Source organism: Xenopus tropicalis, chromosome 10, assembly GCF_000004195.4.
Source record: "Xenopus tropicalis strain Nigerian chromosome 10, UCB_Xtro_10.0, whole genome shotgun sequence".
NCBI lineage: Eukaryota > Metazoa > Chordata > Amphibia > Anura > Pipidae > Xenopus > Xenopus tropicalis.
Window position 1 is genome coordinate 19,847,822 of NC_030686.2, and position 20,402 is coordinate 19,868,223.

At 42.9% G+C, this 20,402-nt stretch overlaps 2 protein-coding genes across 4 annotated transcripts in view; both read left to right on the plus strand.

Annotated features, from left to right (window-relative positions):
• pcif1 (PDX1 C-terminal inhibiting factor 1) overlaps positions 1-3,998 on the plus strand; it is a 24,200-nt gene extending 20,202 nt beyond the window's left edge. For all 3 annotated transcript variants that reach the window (XM_012971801.2, XM_012971802.2, NM_001017341.2), the window contains 1 exon segment: positions 2,727-3,998. In XM_012971801.2, the coding sequence (XP_012827255.1) occupies positions 2,727-2,937 (211 nt within the window). In that variant the 3' untranslated portion in view covers positions 2,938-3,998.
• Positions 3,999-17,028: 13,030 nt separating this feature from the next.
• LOC100485254 (E3 ubiquitin-protein ligase RNF182) lies at positions 17,029-20,063 on the plus strand. The gene is made up of 2 exons (XM_018097843.2): positions 17,029-18,270; positions 18,560-20,063. The coding sequence occupies exon 2, from the start codon at positions 18,608-18,610 to the stop codon at positions 19,316-19,318; it is 711 nt and encodes a 236-aa protein (XP_017953332.1). The 5' UTR covers positions 17,029-18,270; positions 18,560-18,607; the 3' UTR covers positions 19,319-20,063.
• Positions 20,064-20,402: the final 339 nt, after the last annotated feature.

The window sequence follows — 20,402 nt, forward strand, 5'->3', positions numbered from 1 at the left end:
TCCTACACTTCCAGACTCTGATGTGGAGTCGGAACTTGCTGAGGAAGGTCAACTCTCAGAGGGCTCATCAGATGAGGACACCCATCAAACAGCCAATGAGGGCCCTTCCCCATCTGACATAGATGTTCTAATTGATGCCGTCTTAACAACTCTCAATGTGTCTGCCCCTAGCTCTTCAGATCCCTCCAAGGATCTTTTCAAGCGACAGAAGAAGAACTCTAGGGTCTTTCCCTCACATGACTAAATATTCTCAGGACAATTGGGCCATCCTAGACTGCAAGACCAACACTTCACATCGTTTTTCTCTCCTTTACCCCTTCCCTAAGGAGGACTTTAATCTGTGGTCCCTCTCTCCCGCAGTGGACCCCCTATCTTTAGACTGTCCACCACCATCCCGATCCCTGCATCTGACCAAGCATCTATTCTACAGCTTGAACACCTGAACAAATCAAGGAGGCCTCAAGATGATTGGCAGAGCTTCTTTCACTTCCATTGACGCATGTGGCTCAAACACTGGTCCACACTGTGGATCAGACCTTTTGGATGGAGTCCATGCGCTCCGTCATCACAGAGATGGAACCGGGGGAGTTTCTTTCCTCCTTAGATATCAAGGACACCTACCTGCATGTCCCCATCCACAGGGCCCACCAGGGATCCACTTCCTAGGGAAACACTTCCAGTTTATTGCACTACCTTTCGGGCTTGCAACAGCACCCAGGTCTTAACCAAGATGCTGGCCCCAGTCATGACACTTCTTCGTTCACAGGGGGTCTTGATAACTCCCTATCTCCCACTTCATGGCTGGATCATGGGATTGCAAGGACTCAAGAAGTCTAGCCTGACCTCGGCTCAGGAAATGACTTTCCTAGGCACTGTGTTCAGCACCTTACGCTGCTGCACCTTTTTTTCTCCAGACAAGGTACAGACCCTTCTAGCCCGAACTCAGTCTCTTGTCTCTTCAACTAGGGCCTCCCTCAGGACCTGCACTCAATACCTAGGCTCCATGGTGTCGGAGATAGACACGGTTCCCTTTGTCCAGTTTCACACCCGACCACTCCAACGGTCTTTCCTCAACCAATGGGATCCTGAGGACCCAAACCTGGACTCTCAGATCGTCCTCCCTCTCTCCCTCTTTGACCTGATGGATGCAACCTGCTCACCTTTCGCAAGGCAATCCCTTTCCCTCACACAGCTGGACTATCGTCGCCACGGATGCCAGTCTCCAGGGTTAGGGTGCGGTCTGCCAGGAATAAACAGCTCAGGGCAGATGGCTACCCCAGGAATCAACACTGCCCATAAATGTCCTAGAGCTACGGGACATTTGCCTTGCTCTCCTTCATTGGACAAGTCTTCTCAAAGGCAAACCCTTCAGAATCCGGTCATTCATCAGTGGGCACCCGCAGCAAGAAAGTTTCCTGCATGCTTGTCTAGGAGGCGAAGAATCTCTGCAATACACATTCCTGGAGTGGACAATTTGACAGTGGACTTCCTCAGCAGAGAGACCCTTAGATCAGGGAGCATGGATTCTTCATCCGGAGGTCTTCCAGACTCTAGTCTCCCTTTGGGGACACCGGAGGTTGATCTCATGGCCTCTAGAACCAATTCCAAGCTCCCACGCTTCATGTCTATATCCAGCCCCCGTAGGAGTAGATGCTTTCACAGCCCCTTGGCCATTCCAGTTCGTTTAAATCTTTCCCCCTCTTCTTTCCAGGATCCAAGAGGGAGAGGGTCAGAACCTCTCCTACCCTAACCCTAAGTCCCAAGGATGTAGCCCTCCATGCCTTGGATGTTCTCTGGGCTCAGAAATTTTACATTCAGAGATCAGCAACCATCAGAAGGTGAGATACCCTTTTCATCATAATTGTAGGCCCCCGCAGGGGCTTATGGGCCTCCATGGCCACCCTTGCCAGGTGTATCTGAGGCACTAATACCAGAGTCTGCGGGCAAGCCCTGCTCCTTCAGACTCACAGCTCACTCTACCAGGTTCCAGCCCACTTCATGGGCAGCTGAAAAACTTGCCTCTGTGGAGCAAATTTGGTGCCACCTGGTCTTCTATTCATACTTTTTACATGGTTTAACAGGTGCACGTAGGAGCTTCGGCAGACGCTGTCTTCAGCAAAAAGGTGCTGCAGGCAGCAGAACAGGCTTAGAATTTATTTAAAATGGCACCTAAATCTATCTTGGGACTGCTCTTGGACATCCTTTCAGTGCCTGTGTCCCCCCTGAAATGAAAGAGAAAGAAGGATTTTTATCTTACCTGTAAAATCTTTTTCTCTCTTCCCTTCCCTGCATAGTCTTCTTCCCTGTCAAGATAACAACTTCCTAGAATGTGTCTCATGCGTTAGCATTCTACCTTGGTCCTTCTTGGTGGTAGTCTCTCCCACCTTTGCCTTCTACCTCCATTGCACAAGGCTGGTGTACACAGTTGCCAAGGCATAGTTTTACAGACCTTGGCCTATTGATATAGTTTCTGTAGTTCCACTTAAATACTTTTTTTTACTAATTTTTTACTGTTTTTGGTATATTCTGGGCAGTTCCAGCTCCCCAGGGAGGTGAAGCCTGCTGGGACAAGCAGCCTAGTCCCCCTGGGAGGGCTGTCAGCATTTGTTTATTTTAGTGTTGTTTCCTCCCGGAAGGTGGTGTTAACCTTTCAGTGCCTGTGTTCCCCTTTCATTGAAGAGAGAAAAAGATTTTACAGGTAAGATAATAATCCTTCTTTTCCACAGGGAGGAGCTGTACTATAAGGCAGTCCATAATACGGCAGTGATCTTTCTTCAGAATGAACCGGGCTTCCTGAAATGGACTCCTACAGCAGAGCGGATTCAGGAGCTCACTGCATCTTACAAGCACTCTGGGCGAGTACCCAATTCATCGGTGGCATTAGAAAAAGAGCCTACAAGAGAAGAGGGCACAAGCAAGGACTGCATGACAGTTTAAAAGCACAGCACAGCACAGTACAGGAGAAAGCCTCCCGCTATAATAAGCAGCATATAGTGTTCCCACCATGACTGGCTGCATCTGCCCTACCTGCCAATCCAAAAAAACGATCCTTTCTGGCCTGTTTGTGTAACAGCCAGCATACCAAGCTTATAAGGAAGACATTTTCTCTAATAAAGAGGAATGTGATCTCTCCTTCAGCTCAGTCTCCATTAGACTTTGAAATGAAACATCTTGCATTCCTTCTAAAGTTCAGTGAAGCCTCGCAGAATGCAGGCATAAGAAGTGTGTGTGCATTGGTTCCTATAGCAGGGTGCGATGGTTTATGAAATTTATAGGGCACCATATAAGTGGTACATCATTTCCTTAGGGCAGGGTGAGAGTGTGCATTGGTCCATATGGCATATTGTGAGTTTACATCATTTCCTTAGGGCAGGGTGTGAGTGTACATCAATTCATAAAGGCAATGAAAGAGTACACCAATTCCTTAGCAGAAGGTGTGGGCACTGATACATTTCTTAGGGCAGAATATTAGCCTGTATTATAAATAATACATAGTCCAGGTCTGCCTTTGGCTTATAGGGTACACATGCTTAAACGTGGTTCCCTCAATTCTGTTAAGCCAGAAAAATAACATTAGGAAATTGTGGGAAAACAAGGCAATGCTCTCTAAGCAGCTGTGTGTTGAGAGCACTCTTTTCAGTTGTTACTTGAAGCAGTGCTACTAATTCAGCAACTTTATTGGTGGGAACTTGCAGCTGCATCACATGGGTTTCCTAAGGTGGGGGCAACCCCTCCTGTGAAGAAGAAGGGACTTGTTTTTATGTGTATATAAATATTTGTGTATTTGCTTTCTGCATTTTATTGTTGGTGTTGTGTTCTTCCTGGGGGAGCTGTAGGGATCTGCATGTTCTTCTCCCCTGCGCGTGCGTGCGTGTTCCTTGATATTGTGATTTGTCCCCATCCCCATTGTTTTATCTGCTAAATATTAAGTGTAATTAATTTAATGTCTAACCATTTTATTACTTTTATCAAACAGTAAAAGTCTATTTTTGATTTTAGCATCTTGGTCTTTGGCAACCTTTCTCCCCTAACAACGCCCTTTAATATCCAGGTCTATGTATAAATATGGAAAGATAGATAAACAGTATCTAATACAGAACAGGCGCATCCTTCAGCCAGACATCAGCATTGCTCACATGCATATCAGTCAGGCCTCACCTCTCTGAAACCTCACCATGCCAACAAAATTAAATTTGGGGTCAGAGGTGTTGCCAAAATGTATTATGTGAATGTTTTATGTTTTATATACATAACTGTAATGATATGAGTGCAGTATTTCCCTCTGGCTTTATTTTTTAGCAACTGAATGCAACTCCTGCATAGATGCATCATAGGTCAGTTCACTTGGCAAGGTCACCAAACAAGCAGATCTTTTCCCTGATATGCCCACTTGAGGTGGGTGATATCTTTTTAATCACATTACAATGAAGGGGATAGGAGCCGTCAGAGCAAGACTACTTCAGTGAGCAAATGCAATCCTTGATCTGGCAGGAAAATCAAGCCTGCCCAATAAGTATCTAACTGTTTTTCTGCCAGATATAGGTAAGGGGGCCCATATACAGGCAGATAAGTCGGTAGCTTAAATCTGCCTGTGTGTGGCAGAACAAGGCCACCTTAAGGCTGGCTAAACAAGGTCACCGGTTTAATTGGTTTGCCAAACAAGCGGCTCTTTGCCTGATTTTGGTGATCATGTTGTTGTACTGCAGGCCTACGGGGAATTTTCAAGCAAGTTTAAAGGAGAAGGAAAGGTAAAAACTAACTAAGCTTTATCAGAAAGGTCTATGTAAATAGAGCCATAAGAAATGCTGCACTGAGTCCTCTATCAAAAGAAACACAAGATTTCTTCTCTCTTGTCTCTTTTTTTTTTTGTACACATTTGTCTGACTTCCTCTCTCGGAAAAATCCTTAATTCCCCTGGCCAGAGTCTGCACAGTTCTCTCACCTCCCCCGCTCCCCCCTCCCATAATAATGCTAAGAACTCCCTCCCCCCTCTATTAGGAATATGTGATCTGAGCTATAACAGCTAGAGCTGCAGCAGGAAGCTATTTAAAATGGCAGCTGCTGTCTTAAGCAAACGGAGAAAGCTTCTAGGGCTCTTTACTCTGAAATGACAATGCTTTCTGTAGAACAAATATATTGTTCTAGGTGGCACTAATGTGGCGAATCTATTGGCAGTAAAATGTCAAAATTCTTGTCCTCTCCCCACTGCTCCGTATGTAAGTTTAAATGAATACTTGAATGCGCATTTGTGCTCATGGAGGGGGCGGTGTGGTGCGAATGGGGGTGGCCTTGGGGTGCCCCAATGACAAATCTGGCACTGTGTGCATCTTTACCTAAAAACTTGGGACACAGTAGCAAGTAGCGCTAGAGCACATTTGCCACCTTTACATTTATTTGCATAGGATTAATCTGATTTGCTGTCAGTAGGATAATTATGCAAATGAATGACAAAGGGACTGGGTATGCACAGAAGCAGTGACGTTTTTTTATTTGCAGAACCTATGTCTCACCCCACTCCTCAATTTCTGTGACTTCATAAAGGAGGAAGGAGTCAGTGACCTAGAGGTCTAATTCAATTCCCCAGAATCAGTAGGCACAAACCTTTCTATTATGTTAAAAAACAAGTACTTTGGTAAAACATTGCAAAAGGTTAATAACATGTTTAAAATAAATATAAATGAAAGAGAGGCACTGATGACCCCCCAGATTCCAGCCCAGCTCTGCAAGATGTGTTTAAATAGGATGATAGGGAAATTACTGTACAGTTATATGTACAGTTGCTACCTCACTTATTCCAGTTATAGTTGTACATGGAAGGGCTAATTAATCAGACAAAGGTGATGCATTTCTGATCTGATTAGTCATACAGCATGTGGATTCCATAAGTGGCTGGTGTTACAGAGATGAGGTGGCAACCTTATACATGTGTTTTAGCACCCCAACAGCTGCGTATCCTAGAATGTGTTGCATGATAACGCTGAATTATATCTGGAATTTTTTTAGCTGTCTTAAAAGGTGTTGGTAGAAAAACAGATAAAACAATATTGCTTTTGCAGCCCTGACTCCAGCCAAGGCTTATCTCAAAGAACAGATATCCTGCATTGAGGCACATCTACTGAATCAAATATGGCAGGCGTGGTCAAAAAAAACAAATGCAAATAATTTCCATGGCTTCTGTCACAATAAAAATGGAGAAATTAGTTACTCTATATGGTGTAAAGTTGTGCAAAATAATGGCAATTTATAGCCCATTTTAGAATGGTAATTTATGAACATTTGTGAATTTTTGTACCTCCGGCTCTTTACTCTTTACTTGATTAAGCCTGACAACTCAGCTGATCAGCTGGCTTTGAGGGCTGTTGTCATTGGTCTAATAACTCAACGGATTAATTGGCTTTGATGGCTGATTTATAAAGCTTATTGTCCTTGGCCATGGCCATGGATGATCTTTACCAGGCTTTCAATGGTAGACAGATTTGGCACATGACTTTAAGAGTCCATATGTCTAGCTTCTCCAGTTCAGCAAATAAATTTCCCCCGTCCCATTTCACTTTTATTTCGGATCATGGCCGTAGTACACGTTTGTAGGTGTGAGCTGAAATATGATCCACCACCTGCTGGCTTTTCAGCTTCTCCTCTGAGGTTTTGGTGACCAACTGGATTCCAGGGTTGTCTGGTGACATTTATGGTTCTGACCCATACCATCCTCATGAGAGCTGCAAAGTGTCTAATCATAAAACTTGGAGTTAAAGGTGCACCTCGCACTATAGCTTATATATTGGGTGCACTTAAATGTAGTAGTAAATAGTTTAGGTAAGCGAAAAGACATACACTTAGTTAAGGCACACCAAGTAACAAGTTAAAATGCATTTTTATTAGTTATGACTAAAATTGGTTAAAATAAACTGAAAGGGGAAAGGAAAGGTTAAAAGGGGTAAAGCCAAGCGTTTGTTGATGTAAGAGGTTTCACTTTTACTATTGCAACATTGAAACACTGTTGCAAATGGAAATATAATTACTATATTTGTTACTAAGAGAACTATTATAGGGTTTGTGCAGTTAATATATCGCACCAAATGATATGTTAGGGATTTTTACATCAATTAGTGCAAGTTTCTTAAAATACGTGAAGGATTTCTCACAGTAACGTCCAAGGGATCATTTGTCCGCTTTTGGTCCCTGACAGGGTACTTTCTAGATAGAGATATTTACACAGGTTGCGATTCACACTGTTATGCCGTTCTTTCACCAGTAATTCTCTCGCTATTATTTTAAGTAGAGGTAATATATAAAGCATGCACCAGTTAGATCTCCATTGTGACTCCACTCTGGGAGGAATTAAGTTACTGATTACAAGTAGAACTGTCAATTTAACATTACTTCACAAATCAACAAGCGCATGGCTTAAGACGCCGACGCGCGTTTCGCATGTACTGCTTTCTCAAGGCATTGAGCCTTGAGAAAGCAGTACATGCGAAACGCGCGTCGGCGTCTTAAGCCATGCGCTTGTTGATTTGTGAAGTAATGTTAAATTGACAGTAATGATCGACACTAAAGAGAATAGGGACAGCTAATGTTGACGGCACCAGCTTATGGCTGCCAAGGGACAAAAATAGCCGTTTTTGTAGCTCTAATCTAAGAGATGTTTTTCTGACTAGTATTGTAAGCACAGCAGTACCCGCTGACAATCCATCGGATGGGACTAGCGGTTTGCTACGATAATAAGAGATTTTCGGGCAGGCTGCGCAGCATTGAAAAAAACCGGCTACTTTTTGGTTTAGCTATTAGCAACCCAAATAGTGCCGGACCAGATTATAAGGATGCGCTTATTGAATTGCAGCATAGATTAGCCCGCTATGATACACGGTCCCGTACTCCGGGACAATTAGTTCGCCAATATATTTGGCCCCGTACCCTGTATATTACGATTGCACACAGGATACCGATCCCTTTGGTAAAATAAAAGTAGCAGTGGGAGGTCGTACCCTGCACAGCCCACGTGGCACACTTCCCAATATATCCGACAGTCTAGAGCGCGGATAATAAACCTCACAGGATAAACGGATCAGTGCGGTGCACATTAAGCTTCCGCACACGCTACTCACTGTCCGCTTAAGCGGTTCTACTTGTAATCAGTAACTTAATTCCTCCCAGAGTGGAGTCACAATGGAGATCTAACTGGTGCATACTTTATATATTACCTCTACTTAAAATAATAGCGAGAGAATTACTGGTGAAAGAACGGCATAACAGTGTGAATCGCAACCTGTGTAAATATCTCTATCTAGAAAGTACCCTGTCAGGGACCAAAAGCGGACAAATGATCCCTTGGACGTTACTGTGAGAAATCCTTCACGTATTTTAAGAAACTTGCACTAATTGATGTAAAAATCCCTAACATATCATTTGGTGCGATATATTAACTGCACAAACCCTATAATAGTTCTCTTAGTAACAAATATAGTAATTATATTTCCATTTGCAACAGTGTTTCAATGTTGCAATAGTAAAAGTGAAACCTCTTACATCAACAAACGCTTGGCTTTACCCCTTTTAACCTTTCCTTTCCCCTTTCAGTTTATTTTAACCAATTTTAGTAATAACTAATAAAAATTCATTTTAACTTGTTACTTGGTGTGCCTTAACTAAGTGTATGTCTTTTCGCTTACCTAAATAATCATAAAACTTCACTTGAAATACATTGTTAGGGATGTACTGAATCCACTATATTAGGATCCAGCTGAACCCCGAATCCTTTGCAAAAGATTTGGGCGAAAACCGAACCAAACCCTAATTTGCATACGCAAAATAGAATAAGGAATTATTAAAGAGAACTGTGCACGGTGAAAATGATTAAGGGTTAGGTTTGGCCAGAAGCATGGATTCAGCCGAACTCAAATCCTGCTGAAAAAGGCAGCATTTTGGTTAAATTCTCAACCGAAACCTAGATTCGGTGCATCCCTACATTCTGTATACAGTATCTTTAGAGTGTATTGGGTCTATACATGGAACAAAGTGCAACATACATTTCTTTTATTATCATCTAAGTAAAGGTGGCCATACATGAGCAGTTTTAAGCTGCTGATTTGGGTCCCCCAGCTCATCTGCCTGTCCCCTCAGAAGGGCCTCCCTGACCAATATCTGCCTGAAAATTGGTTGTGTTTATTGTGCAGACTTGATTTTCCTGAGTGAGAACCACATCAACAAGCCAATGTCTTACAATAGGTGGGCCTATCGGGGAAAGATACACTTGTTTGGCGACCTTGGCAAGTGAGTGAATCTTATAGTGTATGGCTACCTTAAGTGAGAAGGAAATACCTATTTGTTGATGGGACCAACCCACAGCTCTGAACTTGACAAGTTAGGCTTGAACAGGCAACATTTGGCAATGATCTGTGTATTTCTATACCAGCAGTACATGTCTGCCTACCTACTGGTTACACACAAATTCTATCATTTCCAGCTAAATTCTATTTTCTAAAAAAGGACAGGCAGTGCTGTGAAACCCAATTATTTGCCTTTACCTAGTTCTGCCCTTTCTCGAGTGCCCGTTGGTTGGATAGTGGAGTAAGCTAAGAGAAAAGGGTTTCATTTACATAATGAGATGTTCCAAGAGGAATATACATTTGGATTTCATTCAAAGGCAATAACATGGATATTGCACTTACATGTATTATTCCCGGTGATGAGATAGAGCGCATTAAAATAACTCACTGTCTTCAACTTATTACATTTTATGTGTATGAATCAACATGAGCATGCTGAATATGTAACAGACCACCTAAAGGTTCCATAAATATCTGCATGCCCGTGTTATTAAGCACAGCAGATTCCGTGGCCGCCCATATTTTGAAACAGAATCAATTACTAAGGATAATTTAATTAATACTAAATAAAAGTCTGCGTGAGTAGAGAAGAGATCACCAAGGGGCAGAGACAGGACTGGGAAGGAGTTGGTATGGGTGTGGGGCAGAATATGAGCTGTGGTAGTTGGTATTGGTGGGGAGGCAGAATATAGGACAGGGTGTGGTGTCTCACTTGTGCTCACACACATTGGAAATCGCGCCCAGGGTATAAAAGTAAGATGGTGCCTAATATTGTTGGTCAGTTGGAAAGTAGTTACTGGGGGGAGGGGTTATGGTAAAAAAACTGGTTGCAACCCTAACAACACATATGCCAATATACAGTGCACTGAATTGGATCAAAGGATCCAACCTCCTCTCTGCCCAGAAGAAAAATAATTTCATTAAAGGATAAGTAAACTGAATGCAAAATTGCTCAGGGTGCTTTTTTTAAGCACTTTTTGCAATTCATATTAATTTTTTTCTGTTCCCGAGCTATTTAAAGTGGCGGTTCGCCTTTAGGTTATCTGCTATAGAATGGCCAGTTTTTGAATTATTTACCTTCCTCTTCTGACTCTGTCCAGCTTTCAAATAGGGGTCACCCAAAAACTTTTGCTTTGTGAGGCTTCAGTTTTATTATTATTGTCATTTTTTTTATTACATATCCCTCTGTTCAGGCCCTCTCCTATTCATATTTCAGTCTCTTATTCAAACCACTACCTGGTGTTAAGGTTATTTGAACCCTAGCAACCAGATCACTGCTGAAATTCCAAACCGAAGGGTTATGAAGAAAAAGTTAAATAATTAAAAAACACACAAATTAAAAATTAAGACCAATTGCGACGTGTCTCAGAATATTACTCTCTACATCATACTAAATGTTAACTCAAAGGTGAACAACCCCTTTAAGTTTTTATTTACTGGCAATATAATTAATTTTGTAACAAGTGCCACCAGTGTAACTATACTGTCAGAGAGATACCTTAAGAAGGAAACCAGAGATGTGTTCTGATGTTGCTCTGCTCAGGAAGTGATCAGAAGCAGCAGCTGCCCTTTCCCATCTTCTTCCAATATCAGAGACCTCATAGATGTATTTGGCACAGGTGCTTAAAACACAGCACTGTGTTTCGGACTACCAACATCTTATAACAGCCTTTGGGTATTGGAGAATGCTGGGAAACGTGGTCCAGTTTCAATTTTCCCGGCATCCTAAGTGATAATGTTGAGCTTGTTGGTATCATTTCCTAGACATGGGCTTAATCTCGCTCCAATATATATTCATTCTGCAACAGATCACATTGGGTCAGAGATCAGTGAAAGGGAAACAGGAATCGATGAGAAAATGTCCAAAGCCGCATTGATTAACTCTCATCCCTGTTGCACTTTGGCCACTGTGACCTATTTTCCAATCAATACTTATTAAGCAGTGATCCCCCCCCCCCGAATGCCATTCCATTCTCCCCCCCAGCTATTGAATTCATCCTGACAATTGCTAGCGCTAATGAATAGACTGGGGGGGGGGGGGGTCCTGGTGCCAATGAATGCTGTGTTATAATTATAAACCCTGCTTTGAAAGCACATCAGCTTCTCAGCCGTACAGCAGAGGTTATTTATGAAAGAGTTGCAGGCATAGGTATTGGAAGGGGATGCTGAACCCTCATTCTTAAGCAGGATCCCACTTGACGCAGGGGAAGGCCTGCTAAGGACTATTTAATTCATTAGGTGACATTGACCCCAAAAGGCAAAAGAGCAACAGCCCTAAGCATCTAGGCTCTGCCCTCTGCTGGGTGTTTGCAAGTAATATGTCACACTGGGAGATAAGTAGCTGCTACTTTTAGCCTCGGGTTTTATTGCTTTTCTTGTCACAAAAGAAAAGCAGTAATTAGTCCCCCATAGAAACTTATGAAACCTCTTAGCCAGCTGCCAGCTTTCCCCTGGGAAATTAGCCTATAGGCTGTATAACACAACAGGAGGGCTACAGTAGGGTATCTTATTGACATGCACAATTATGCAGGATAGCCTGGGGCATTATATTTTATTGAAGTTTATAAAGATATATATATATAAATGCAATATCACCCCCATTTTAAATATTGTTGGGGTATATGTCATTCTACTTTATAAATACTGCTTCGTAAATACAGATCTAATCACCCATAGAAACCAACAGGAAGCATCACCTATAGGATTTTATTAGTTACTATGGGTTACTGGTCCTGGGTCATTTATATATATATATATATATATATATATATAACCTGACCCTAGGCAAGGTAGGCATGTGCCTTGGGCGCACAAGATGGGTGGGGGATGCGTGGGGGGGGTGAGAAATTAAGATTACCACAAATTGCCACCCATGATTCATTTAAAAACACCTTGGTCTGGCTCCAAGTTTCTTTAGGGGTTCATGGGTAACTAAACCTGATCCCAAGGCTGGATCTAAGGGTAGGCAAGATAGTCACATGCCTAAGATGCACTAGATGGGTGGGGGCTGAGAAATAGGAATGTCTGAAGACAATAGAGGATGCTGCAAATTGCCACTCTTGATTTGGGTTTCATAACACCTTGGCCAAACTCTTCAAGTTTCTTTAAGGGTCAGGGGGTCCCAGAGCTGCACCTAAATGTAGGCATGTGTATATGGCGCAGACGGCAGGAGGATGAAGAAAGGAAATGAGTGAGTGACAGGTGAAAGCTGATATGGGATACATGGGGTAGTTAAGACAGTGGTTAAACAAGTTAGTGAGAGCCGGAGGGCGGGGTAACAAGGTCAGTGGCTTAATGGGTGCGAGTAGCCAAGAGGGTGGGCTGGCAGGGGACTAGACAGCCAGTTCTGCCCTGGTGCCACCTTCCCTAATTCCCCTGCACCTTAGCAAGTCAGAGGGGGATTGCTAGTGCAAAATGCTTATTTGCCTTGGGCAGTAGCAATAGTACTTGGTCCGGCTCTTCCTGGTCCACCCAAAAAATACCAAAACACAAAAAACAGAGCCAAATATTTTGCAGGCTTCTAAACAGGAAAGTTTATTAAACTATCCAACAATATTGTTGCATTTGTAACTTTTCCCTCAATGGTAGGCTGCTCAATTACAGAGAGAGCTGGGGGCAACAGCAGCTTCATTTCCAGACTTCAGAGATTTAACCTAATCTCAGATCCCGTGGCATTTTTCATTTTCCAACTGGGTTTCCAAATAGAATCAGACCACCCCTGGGCTTTTAGAAACTGGTTGTTGTTAACCTTTTATTCCTGAAGGTGGCAGTGTTGCTCCTGCCTGCTCACCATGGGAATTGATTCATTTCTTGAGCAAAATTCTATTTGGAGATTTTTACTTATACCTAACGCACTGCACTTCAAGTACTTATCGTATATTATCTAAGTATTAGTATTATAACTATTATATTATCCACACTATAGGCACCACCCAACCCTACTATACCTGCTATCCCACAACCACATTCCTTTCCCAGAGGCTATTATGCCTCTGCTACTGTAGGCACCATCTCTCCCAACTGGCCACTATGCCACAGTCCCTTCCCAGAGGCTCTTATCCCCACTGCTACTATAGGCACCATCTCTCCCAACTGGCCACTATCCCACAGCCACAATCCCTTCCCAGAGGCTCTTATCCCCACTGCTACTGCTACAGTAGGCACCATCTCTCCCTACTATACCTGCTATCTCACAACCACAGTCCCTTCCCACAGGCTACTATCCCTGCTGTTACTATAGGCACCATCTCTCCCTACTATACCTGCTATCCCACAGCCACAATCCTTTACCAGAGGCTATTATCCCCCAACTGCTACTATAGGCACCATCTCTCCCTACTATACCTGCTATCCCACAACCACATTCCTTTCCCAGAGGCTATTATGCCTCTGCTACTGTAGGCACCATCTCTCCCAACTGGCCCCTATCCCACAGCCACAGTCCCTTACCAGAGGCTCTTATCCCCACTGCTACTGCTACTGTAGGCACCATCTCTCCCTACTATACCTGCTATCCCACAACCACAGTCCCTTCCACAGGCTATTATCCCTACTGTTACTATAGGCACCATCTCTCCCCATTATACCTGCTATCCCACAGCCACAGTCCCTTCCACAGGCTATTATCCCTACTGTTACTATAGGCACCATCTCTCCCCATTATACCTGCTATCTCACAGCCACAGTACCTTCCCAGAGGCTATTATCCCACTGCTATCATAGGCACCATCTCTCCCTACTATACCTGCTATCCCACAGCCACAGTCCCTTCCCAGAGGCTATTATCCCACTGCTACTATAGGCACCATCTCTCCCTACTATACCTGCTATCCCACAGCCACAGTCCCTTCCCAGAGGCTATTATCCTACTGCTACTATAGGCACCATCTCTCCCTACTATACTTGCTATCCCACAGCCACAGTCCCTTCCCAGAGGCTATTATCCCCACTGCTACTATAGGCACCATCTCTCCCTACTATACCTGCTATCCCACAGCCACAGCCCCTTCCCAGAGGCTATTATCCCACTGCTACTATAGGCACCCTCTCTCCCTACTATACCTGCTATCCCACAACCACAGTCCTTTCCCAGAGGCTATTATCCCACTGCTATTATAGGCACCATCTCTCCCTACTATACCTGCTATCCCACAGCCACAGTCCATTCCCAGAGGCTATTATCCTACTGCTACTACAGGCACCATTTTCCCTACTATACCTGCTATGCCACAGGCACAGTCCCTTCCTAGAGTCCATTACCCCCACTGCTACTATAGGTATAGTAGGCATAGGCTCTGCTATACCTGTATAGGCATTTTGTCTACTGACCTTAATGTTGTGGCAACTTTGCAGGAGTTTTGCTGTCAGTATAATGATAAATATAATGAGTGTTATAATAACAATATCCCAATTCTGCTTTGGATTGTATGCTAAATGGACATGAGGTTAAGGTTAAATGGCAAATAATGCATATATCAATAAAGAAGATACTGTGATGTTCTTTTTGTTACAACGTTAATTTATTTTATTTTACTTCTTGTACAATAAGCACAAATGACACTGTAATCAATATACTGCATACTACATTCAAACTCAATAAAAGAATTGTTAAAAAAAAATAAAATATATATATATATATATATATATATACAGTATATATGTGTTATTAGGAAGAGAGAATGATAACATAGCTAATTATCAGTTTGCTTTGATGCATGCTGCAGCCAGCTCTGTCTCTGTAGTATTGTGCAAAATGCAGCTAAATATGATCCCAGAATATAAATATGATGCACATTTGCAAGAACATAATAGAGTTAAAGGAGAAAGAAAGGTAAAAACTAAGTCAGCTTTATCAGAAAGGTCTATGTTAATACAGCCATAAGCACTGCGCTGACTGTCTGTAAAATGATTTGTTGTGTCTGTAATTCCTTTGCCACAGACACACAGCTTTCTGTTCTCTGCTCTTTCCTGCTCCCCCTCCCTCAAGAATGCTAAGAACTACCCCCCTTAAGAATGTGGATATGAGCCAATCAGCAGGAAGCTGACCCATAGTCTTACTAACTGAGCATGTTCACTTGGTCTGGGTGTCTGTGCAGGAGTGAGGCATTATGGGAACTTTCTTTACACAGCTCAGCGTTTTTTCTTCCTGTTTGGCTTCAGATCTTCTGAACAGGTGAAATATGGGGAGACTTAATGAGAAGGAAAGGCTAGTAAAGAGTTAATCTCAAACTGCAGGCATACCTTCAGTTGTCTCAATAGTGCCCTTAAGTTTCCCCATATTTCACGTGTTCAGAAGATCAGAAGCCAAACAGGCAGAAAAAACGCTGAGCTGTGTAAAGAGGATTCCCATAATGCATCGCTCCTGCAAGGACTGTATGACCGGGACACTGTAGGCGGCACATGCGCTTTGCTGAATTTCATTCATTAAGAAGCAGGCGCGCTCCCTTCAGTGACACAGGAACAGGCAGCAGGCAAGCAGAACAGGCGAGCGGGTACCGGGTAGCGAGTGAGCGGGCAGGGGGGGAGTGCGAGCACAGGTGTGTGGTGACGGGGGGGTATTGCCAGTATTTTGTGCCGGTGTTTTGTGTGGGGGGGGGGATGCGAGTGCGGGTGTTTAGAAATCCAAGATGGCGGCCATGATACTGTGAAGATAAAAGGAAGTTAAAAGGAAATTTTGGGGAGAAGGGAGGATTATTTTAAAAAATAAACTCGGCGATCTGCTACAGGAAAGGGGGCTCTACAACATATTAGGTGCTATAGTAGAAGCCTTTCCTTGCTCTTTAAGGGCACTATTGAGACAACTGAAGGTATTACTGCAGCTTGAGATTAACTCTTTACTAACCTTTCCTTCTCCTTTAATGTTTTTATAATGTTTTAATCCAGAATAACCCCAATACAACTAGTCAGTCTGTGTGGCTGCAACCAGATGGCCTCCAAGTGGAGTGTTACATACACAAGCTGTTACATTGAAATAATTTGACCACTGAACACTGTTGCAGTCACCATTTTTTATGGCTGCTAACCTGCTTTGAATTTGCAACACACTTCACATATAAAGTGCTCAGGTTCTATTAATATCCTTACTGTATATTTTACAGTAGGGATACATTATCCCTTATAATACATGAGTGATACTCAGAGTTCCCTGTATAACTCAGCCTGCAGCCTTGTGCCTTTATATGGGCACAGAACCCCTCAGTGACTGCTAATATCCTTATCATTTACAGTAGGGGGTACATTATCCCTTATAATACATGAGTGATACTCAGAGTTCCCTGTATAACTCAGCCTGTGCCTTTATATGGCCACAGAACCCCCTCAGTGACTTCTAATATCCTTATCATTTACATTAGGGGGCACATTATCCCTTATAATACAAATGATACTCAGAGTTCCCTGTATAACTCAGCCCATAGCCTTGTGCCTTTATATAGTCACAAAACCCTCAGTGACCTCTATTATCCTTATAATATTCAGTAGGGGGTACATTATAGTTTATAATACATGAGTAATACTCAGTGTTCCCTGTATAACTCAGCATGCATCCTTGTTCCTTTATATAGTCACAGAACCTTTTAGTGACTTCTTATATTCTTAGAATATACAGTAGGGTGTAAATTATCCCTTATTTAATACACAAAAAAAAACATTATTATTAAGTAGTGACATAATATTCTTATATTTTACAATAGGGGGTACATTATCCCTTATAATACAGGAGTGTTACTCAGAGTTCCCTGTATACTTGATCCTGCAGCCTTATAGCTTTATAAGTTACAGTAGGTGGGGTACATTATCCCTTATAATAGCCTATGTGAAGAAACTGTGACTGTGTGGTAGCATTCTCTATTTGTCCAATATAAAAAAATAGTGCTGTTGAAAGGGACTATCATTTATCCCATAACTAGGTTTGTTTATAGATGATAGCTGTAATAAAGCCCTATACATTTATACAGATTGTGATGTGTTGTTTTTCTTACTGTTATAGGGTTGTCTAACTGTACATAACTTTCATTGCACCCTAAAAAAGGGTGTGGATTACTGAGAATGGATGGAATTTTGGGTACATCAGGCATTTGGGTGCAGCTGGGGCAGATCAGAGGCATGCAGGGAGTAGGGTGAATTTTTTGTTTGGGGAAGCTATTAACTGAATGGTTTCCATTAGAGAATATATATTTTTCCTTTATTTTTGTAGTGCTTAAATATTTTGCTGCACTGTGGAAAGCTTATACATCAGTCCCTGCACGGGTGGAGTTTACAACCTATGATCCCTGTGCTTTTACACATACTGCGGTCAACATGGTTGCAAGTGACCAGTAAAACAAATGTTTTGTACACCAATTTAACTTGCAAAAAGCATTTAGACCCCGGTCTGATTTTGTAATTATTGTGATTAGTGCATTAAAATAACCCAATAACTGACATTTTGTCTCCTATGAGCTCACTGTGAATGTGACAGGCAATTTACACTGAAAAAGCAATATCTAACATTTCCCAAGCTGGGGCACCTGGTCCTTTGGTGTGTATTTGTCTTTCCCCCACAGTACAGCTCTTGGGAATAGGTGTGACCTTTAGAAATAAAAGATAACAAACATCAGGCACTAGCTCTATCATGCGCCATTCATTCTGTAGGAGCTGCATCTTTCCCTTGGTCTAGCTGTGAATGCTGCATTGTGATGCATAGTGGCAGCTGGGTACCTTCTCTGTTTCCATAGCAACCCCTGGGCCTATTTCATGTCTGCTGCATCTACTGCTACGTAACTCTCCTCATCCTCCCACCAAACCTATTACTTTCGCTCCAGCCCTTTTCATTACTCTCTCTTTCGCCATTTCTGTCCTTCTCTCCTAGTTTCCCCTAGTTTTCTGCCTCACTCTGCGTACAAATCTCTCTATTTGTTTCCTTCTCTCTTCCCCTCTAAACCGGATTGCTTCTGACAACTGCAAGGTCAGTACCACCCCCCACCCTCTCTACCCCAAGACCCCCTCACTTTTTTTGAGACCAATCAGGAATGAGGTTACATTGCATGAAACAGAGTGAGTGAGTGAGAGGAAGCATAGAGAATAGGGAGAGGTGGGCATGTGTGGGATGCTGTGCAGTGTATGGGGGAGTGTAGAATGTGGGAGACATTTTCTTCATTATAACCTAAATGTCTTTCCTCCACCCACTTGTTGTTGGCCCCACCTGTCGACACTCCTTCTCTAAGCCACTTCTTGTCTTATTTTTTTCTTCCTAGAATCTTCTAGTCTCCCCAAATACCAGTGCTGCAGGTCCCTCAGCCAGAATGTCCAGAACCGATGGAGATTCTTTAGAACCTCTGCTGGCCCCACTTGAGCTGGAGTGCAAGATTTGCTATAATGGTTTTGATGCAAAGCAGCACCGTCCCAAAGTACTGAGTTGTGACCACCGCCTATGTGCCCGTTGCCTCAAAAAGATGGCCTATTCCTGGGGTCCTGGGCCCCCCAATTCTTTGTGCTGCCCATTCTGCCGCCAAGAGACTCCTCTTCCTGAGGACCTGCAGCTCATACCAGATGACAGATCACTGATTTCCAAGCTCAGCTGCAATGAAAGGACTCGCAGGCATGGCTGCTCTGTTGCCCCAGAGGTTCTCCTTAGCCCTGGAAACTTATGTGGGGGTCCTAGTTCCTCTGAGTGCCTAGTCATTACCATCATGGAGGTTACTGAGGAGCCCCCAAGTCCTGGAGAAGATTTGGCAGTGTTGGATATCTTGAGCGTGAAGATCTCATCCAGCCTAGCATGGCTACCAGGTCCTTGTGCTCCTCATCGATGTTGCCCGTGTCGGCCAGTACCACGAGTTCTTCTTGGTTTTCTGTGCCTCATTTACTTTAGCTCACTGCCTCTTGGTGTGTACCTCTTGATGATTCAACAACTTCCACTTGGCATTGTCCTTGTTAGTTTAGTGCCATGCACCCTTGTGCTTTGCCTCCTATGCCAGTGTTTGTGCCACGAGCTGGCTGCCAGCCTTGTTGACTAACACAATTTTGTGCTGTACCCTACCAGCACAGTGAATATATTGTGCCAACACACTAGCACCAGCACCACCACTGTCTGTGCCAAACTTCCATACTGTCCCACTTCACTCAAAATGCCCAGTCCTATGCCCTACTGTACCCTTGGATTGGAAAAATCTACTATATATACTCAGGTTATGCCAGACCTGTACCTCCATCCTTCATTAAGTGTGTACAGAGATTGTGCTCTGCTCTGATGCAAATTTTTGGAAACCATTAAAGACATCACCAGCCACTGTGTCCCTTGGCAATCCATGTTTATAAGATCTGATGAATCTTCATAACACCTGCTACACTTTGTATGTTTCTTCCATATGGCATCAAGGATCATATTTATTTATATGCCAAGGCGCTGCTTTTAGCCTCAAATTAACCCTATGCTGAAGTGCCCTGTGGGTATCTCCATTCTCTATTGGTTGACAGATGTATATGCATGTAGACGTGTTCTGCATTTACTTGGGTTTATGTGTCCTGAGCTGAAAACAGCACTCGGGTAGGCAAATAGCATATTAAGGAATAAATTCTATAAACTTCTATATCTAGATACTGTATCTATCTTAATAATAATTGTGTTGTTGCTGCAATGATCAGGTTTAATAATAATATACTATCCAATAAAAATATTGATGGACCTATCTGTGGTTTTACACAGGTAACACTAAAGCCTACAGCACTCTGAGCAGAAATAAAATTTATGGTACCAAAATGCTTGAAATTGCTTCATTACTAACAATTTAGGTCCTGTGAATTCACCATCATGAATGATGTTGGCCTAAAAATGCACCACCTGGAATCAATTGTTTGTGGAAAAACATAGAGTGCAAAGTACCTTAACCTGTGCCTAAGTGCCTCCTTGTGCCCAACCCTTATGAATACATCACTGTGCAAAACAAGCGCATTGTATTCATGGGGACAGACACAGGTCTCTGTGCTTCATTTTGGAGTGGAAACCTGTGGCAATTTATTTAGTGTGCAGGGCACAATGTACATTGTAAATCCCCCCTGTTATCCCCAGAAAAAGCTGGGGATAACAGGCAGTGTAATTTA